This window comes from Salmo trutta, chromosome 16 (genome assembly GCF_901001165.1).
Source record: "Salmo trutta chromosome 16, fSalTru1.1, whole genome shotgun sequence".
Lineage (NCBI taxonomy): Eukaryota > Metazoa > Chordata > Actinopteri > Salmoniformes > Salmonidae > Salmo > Salmo trutta.
This window is the reverse complement of record NC_042972.1, coordinates 61,314,256-61,320,435: the sequence shown is the minus strand read 5'-3', so window position 1 is coordinate 61,320,435 and position 6,180 is coordinate 61,314,256. Positions and strand designations below refer to the sequence as shown.

Here is a 6,180-nt window from a genome sequence, read left to right as displayed (position 1 = left end):
GTCAAAAAATGAAAAAAAAAATGTGAGCATTTTTTGTGAAAATGGTTCTAAAATGATTTTTTTAGGCCTGTCCAAAATGTCGCTAGTTCGGCATGATCGGAGTCATCGTTTTTGGTGACAAAAATAGAAATCTGCAATTTTTTGTGAAAATGGTTTTGAAATGTTTTTTTTAGGCCTGTCCAGAATGTCGCTAGTTCGGTCACAGTTTTTGTGTCAAAAACTGAAGAAAAACGCTTTAATCAGAGAGAGAGAGAACACCATAAAGGCAAACAAAAGAGAGGAGATGTCAGAAGAGGAAAGAAGAGAGATCCCTGGGAATTACAAGATGGGTGAGACAGACAACAGTGAAGAGGAGGAGGAGAAGGAAGATGACAAGGAGGACATTCTCCCACCTGATAAAAGTATCCGAAGGAGAGCTGCGGACTGGGTGAATAAGAAGTGGGAGAAGTGGAACCTCAAAAAGATCGGGAGAACGTATCAGAGAGAGGCTAGGGAGGGCTATAAGATCGTCCATATAGGTAAGACCTGTTTTACCTCTGCTTATGACATCATCCTCTTTAGTCTCCTCTACACACATAAGTTCCAAGCCAGTCATCATGTTGCATCATTGTTTCAATATAAAACTACTGTCCAAAGAATATGTTAGCTGACATGGCTAATTGAGTGACTGACTGACATAAAAAAAAAATACTGCTGATGTAACAACCACGTTTTTAAATGATACCTTATGTCATCTACTAGTCTAACTCTCAAGACTAAGTAGAGACCCAGAAAGAGTTCCTAAAAAACACACACAAAAAAGGGTTTTGGGGGGGTCGGGGGGCCCCTAGTTGCCATGGAGCCCTAAGCTATCACATAGGCCCTGGCACTATACAAAGAATAGGTGCCATTTGGGACTCATGTTCAACTTAGGGTCAGGTCAATTCGGGATGGGAATTATTGCACTTTATTGACAAATTCCATGCCTTGCTCAATTGAAAAGATTAAAGAATCATTGAGCTCCAACTGTGTTTTCTATTCTTAATTCCCTGTGTCCATTACATTTAAGTTGATACCAGATCCACCTAGTTGAATGTGAACTCTACTTCTTCTCCCCTCCCAGCCATCCCTGGACACACAAGGCTAACATCCACCATGACCCGGGCAGAGAGAGAGAGGGAGAAGAGGAAGGAGCTGCTGAAGGATGAGGAGAGAAGGAAGAAGTTGGAGGATTTCAAAAAGCAGTGGAGAGAGCAGTCCCTGCTTAAAAAAAGGACTCATCAGAAACTGAAGGATGAGAGGGAGAGGATGAAGGAAAAATTCCTGGAACAGATGAATCTGGAGGCTGATGCTCAAATCAACACCCGGTGTCCAACCACCCAACACAGCCACGATTCCAACCACAGTCAGGCATTGCCGGGATGGGCCACAGGCCAACAGGTAAGCCAAGAGCCTGTTGGATCTGGAGATGGCCAGCAGGAGGGGCCAAGGAGGCAGCAGGCATGGGCAGAGAACCAGGAGGGGAGTTCGGAGAACCAGCAGGAGTGGCCAGAGAACCAACAGGGGGTGCCAGAGAGCCAGCAGCTGGAAGCTCCAGAAGAGGCTGAAACATCAGAGCCAACCTCCAAGAACAAGAAAAGGCCAAGCATCTGGAAGAGAATTAAGAGGAGTTAAATAATGTTTAAACATGTATTCATGTTTTACACTGTTAAAATATACATTGTCACTTTAAAAAGTGACATTATCCAAATGTGAGGGTTTAGTGTACATGCAACACACATGTAAATATATAGATACTTACCTGTCTCTGTGATGTCTTACAGCATTCCTGACGTGCTGTCTGCCTAGAGCTGGAACTCCATGAAGCCACAGTTCCACTGAGGTTACGTTGGTAATTAAAAGTGTCGCCCAATAATTCCTCCTCCTCTTCAAGTCATCAAGCCACATTTCCTCCACAAAACATTATATTCTCCTCAAGCCAGAAAGTATCCTCTTTATCAAGGCAACAAACCATCTAAGGTCAGTGACTCTCCTCCCCAGAGCAGAGATTCTCATCTTTATCCAAGTTGAATTCATCTCTGCTCACCACCTCTACTGTCCTAGAAAATATCCCCAAATGGACATGGTTTAAACAGAAGTCCTCCCCTCAGACCAGTGGCTCCACAGACCAGAGTTTCTCATCTTTATTCAAGTTGAACGCAACTCTGATCGTTTCCACCACCTCACCTGTTAAGGGGAGGTGCTGAAAAGGAGGTCTGGGAGGAGGTCTGCAGGTAGCCTGGACCGGACCGGTAGCAGCTAAGTTGCTGGCTCCATCCCCGGGCAGAGCTGCTCAAGTCAGGCCAGTGATGTTAGTTGATGTCATTTTTGTTAGCAAAGTTTCACACTTTAATAAAAGCAGTTATTAAAAAAGCAATATTGTTGTTACGGTGTGGATTGTTTTGTTATTTATTAGAATTGAAACATCCAGTAGTCATGGTAGATGTTAGACTTTCAATGAGACACCTAACATTCCATCAGTCTGACACAATGTGTGACATGTTATATTAGAGAGGAGTCCTCTATACACATCTATTTTAGACCATAGGAGAAATATCAGATTGAAATAGCTTCTCTAAGAATCTGAGGAGAGAGCAACAGTAGACGCATCGTTAGCTCTCCCACCTCCAGTTCAGTTCTTGGGTCATTCCACCAATTGAGTACCTTTTGGGGAGTGTAACTTTTATTTCACCTAATTCTAACATTCTTAGGTAACAGGGTTGATGTGTTATAATTCACCCACCCAGTGGTGATTGTAGCATGTAAATCTTGGTGGGGAAAACTCCCCAAAAATGTTTTAGATGCATGCCAGCAAAGCCACTACACAACACAACACTAAACAATACATTCATTGCACTATAACTTTGACAAACGGTGCCCACAAACGGTTAGGGTCTACATAAAGCTGTCCCAACAGCAGAGCTTTCTTTTCAGCACCATGGAGTGAATCCTTTTAAAGAACATAGCTGATATGGCTGACTTGGTTAAACAAATGTGGTTTCTACTGACAATTGAGATGTACAAACTATGGCATAAGGGGACAATGAGTGGATAAGAGGCAATCCGTATTTTTGATTAAGACATTAATGAGCGAGCTAGCATGTAAGTAGTCAATATAACACATTTTTTTAGCACTTTTGAAATGTACGGTGATAGAATTTTGAACATGGGCCGTTCTTACAGTATCTCCCTGTACACCAATAACCATAACTGCAGGATAAATAGAGAGAGCATATAAGCAGACAATGAAAGCTCTTACAATATTTAATGATTACATTTCTCTAAAACAGGCTATAGTCTACAAGTGCACCAAGTAAGAGCAGTAGGCTAAGTTATGAGAGGGGAAAGGGACAAAATGATTAAGGTGAGGCACATGGGCTACTAACAGCTTACTACACAACATACACTTAGTAATACTTTCTTAGCTACAGTATACATATCTCCCTGGCATATTACATCATTTATAGAGCAGCATACAAGACATTTTTGGACTCACCTTGTTGTGCTGTGCTCACTTGAACAGGAAGGTGTCGCGGCGGTTTGTCATCAAAATTTGTCATCAAAGTCTGGCATTTTCTGGATTTATGGTGCTTTCAAGACAACTGGGAACTAATAAAAAACAAGGTTGAATCATGAAGTCAGTGATCTTCAGGTCAGAGCACAAGAAAGAGGCCCGAGTTCCCGACTTGGAATTCCGAGTTGAATGACCGTTCGAAACTTGTTTTCCCAGTCGGAGTTCCCAGTTGTCTTGAACTCACTGAAGTCTAAGATTTCCCAGTTCCAAGTTTCTAGTTGTTTTGAATGCGGCAGAAGTCATGCTGAATAGCTCAGCCCAGTCAAAACTGTTCGCTGCTCTGGCACCCCAATGTCCAATGGTTGATGAGCACCGATACATTTAATCTATAATTTCTCTTCATAAGTTCTCTTCAAATGACAAGGAAAAAGAAAGAAAGCAAAAACATACCATGTCTGTATGAGGCTTTATTAACTCAATGATTACATTTTCTTTTTTACATTGTTTGCAAACTGATATGTGACACATATTAATGCCAAAATAACATGAAAAACAAGCAACATATATATATATTTGCTAAACACGTGGGGCTCAAAAGGGGTGTGGCTCCGCCCCACCTGCCCTAAATGACGGCTCGCCACTAACAATACTATAATCAAAGATGATTCTATGATGAATACATTATTATTAAAAGATGAGCTCACCGTTTTTATTGGTGAATCAAAATTGGATGATTCAATCATACAGTGTTTTACAGCGGTGAAGTTAGCTTTATATTAAAATTCAGACTTTGCTCTTCAATACCTCTTCAACGGAACATGCAAGGATGACTAGGCTACTGGGGGCGGCAGGTAGCCTAGTGGTTAGAGTGTTGAGCCAGTAACCAAAAGGTTGCTAGATAGAATCCCCGAGCTGACAAGGTAAAGATCTGTCATTCCTCCCCTGAACAAGGCAGTTAACCTACTGTTTCGAGGCCGTCATTGCAAATACGAATTTGTTCTTAACTCAATTGCCTAGTTAAATAAAGGTTAAATAAATAAATAAAAATATATACATTTAATATTCTAAATTGGCTGATGATAGTGAATAAGTTAAACCCTTGTTTTTCCAATTCGGTGTCATATTTCCTTTTTGGAGGGGAAATGTAGATAAAAATGTCCTATCCTCTGCTCAGAGGGTTAAGGAACCGTCTTAAAACTGCAATGCATACAATTGTCTGTAAATGAAAAATATCAATACCTTCTCAACTACATGACATAGTGATCTCAAACAAATTTGACACTGTAAAGAGACCTCTTCTCTCGAATGCAATTAGTTACATTTTTTTTACTTCTATAAAATCTACAAAATGTAATATAAATCACTTTACATAAACAAATCTTCATTTAAACATCAATATTTTCCACCACATAAGACTTTCGTGAATACAACCAATTGTTATTGGTTCAGGGACGTCATGCCTCCAATCAACAGCAATTTGTTGTATTTGTTGACTTTGGATACTTTTTTACAAATGTTAATTAAATTTGCATGTCTGCGAGTATAACAGAACTCATATGGCAGGCAAAACCCTGAGAAAAATCCAACCAGGAAGTTGAAAATCTGAGGCTTGTAGTTTTTTCAATTGATTCCCAATTCAAACTACAGTGACTTAGGGGTCATTTTGCAGTTCCTAAGGCTTCCACTAGATGTCAACAGTCTTTAGAACGTTGTTACAGGCTTCTACTGTGAATGACAGTCAATTCAACCAGGTGTCTGGCTGAGTGCCATTAGATCATTCATGCGCGTGGCTGTCAGCGGGAGGTGATTTCTTTTTCCTTAATGAAGACAAAAGATTTGTCCGGTTGGAATATTATCGAAGATGTATGATAAAAACATCCTAAAGATTGATGCTATACATCGTTTGACATGTTTCTACAAACTGTAGTATAACTTTTTTGACTTTTCGTCTCAACAAAATGCGCGAGCATGGCGCATTTGGATAACTCAACTGAAGGCAAGAACAAAAATTAGGTATTTGGACATAAATATGGAGCTTATCGAACAAAACAAACATTTCTTGTGGAAGTGGGAGTCCTGGGAGAGCATTCCGATGAAGATCAGCAAAGGTAAGTGAAGATTTATAATACTATTTCTGACTTTTTTTGACTCCAGAACTTGGTGGGTAACTGTATAGCTTGCTTTGATGGCTGAGCTCTGTACTCAAAATATTGAACAATGTGCTTTCGCCGTAAAGCTATTTTGAAATCTGACACAGCGGTTGGAGGCAATACATTTTCTGAACATCACGCGCCAATGTAAAATGGGGTTTTTGGATATCAATATGAACTTTATCGAGCAAAACATACATGTATTGTGTAACATGAAGTCCTATTAGTGCCATCTGATGAAGATCATCAAAGGTTAGTGATTCATTTTAGCTGTATTTTGGTTTTTGTGACGCCTCTCCTTGCTTGGAAAATGGCTGTGTGGTTTTTCTTGTCAAGGTGATGTGCTAACATAATCTAATGCTATGCTTTCGCCGTAAAGGCTTTTTGAAATCAGACAATGTGGTTGGATTAAGGAAAAGTGTATCTTTAAAATGGGATATAATAGTTGTATGTTTGAGAAATTTGAATTATGAGATTTAAATTGTTTTGAATTTGGCG

General features: G+C 40.0%; 1 protein-coding gene across 1 annotated transcript; it reads left to right on the top strand.

Annotated features, from left to right (window-relative positions):
* The first annotated feature begins 325 nt into the window (after positions 1-325).
* LOC115149839 (trichohyalin-like) lies at positions 326-1,653 on the top strand. The gene is made up of 2 exons (XM_029692656.1): positions 326-518; positions 1,103-1,653. Exons 1-2 carry the CDS (start codon positions 326-328, stop codon positions 1,651-1,653), a joined length of 744 nt encoding a protein of 247 aa, XP_029548516.1.
* The last annotated feature ends 4,527 nt before the right edge of the window (positions 1,654-6,180 follow it).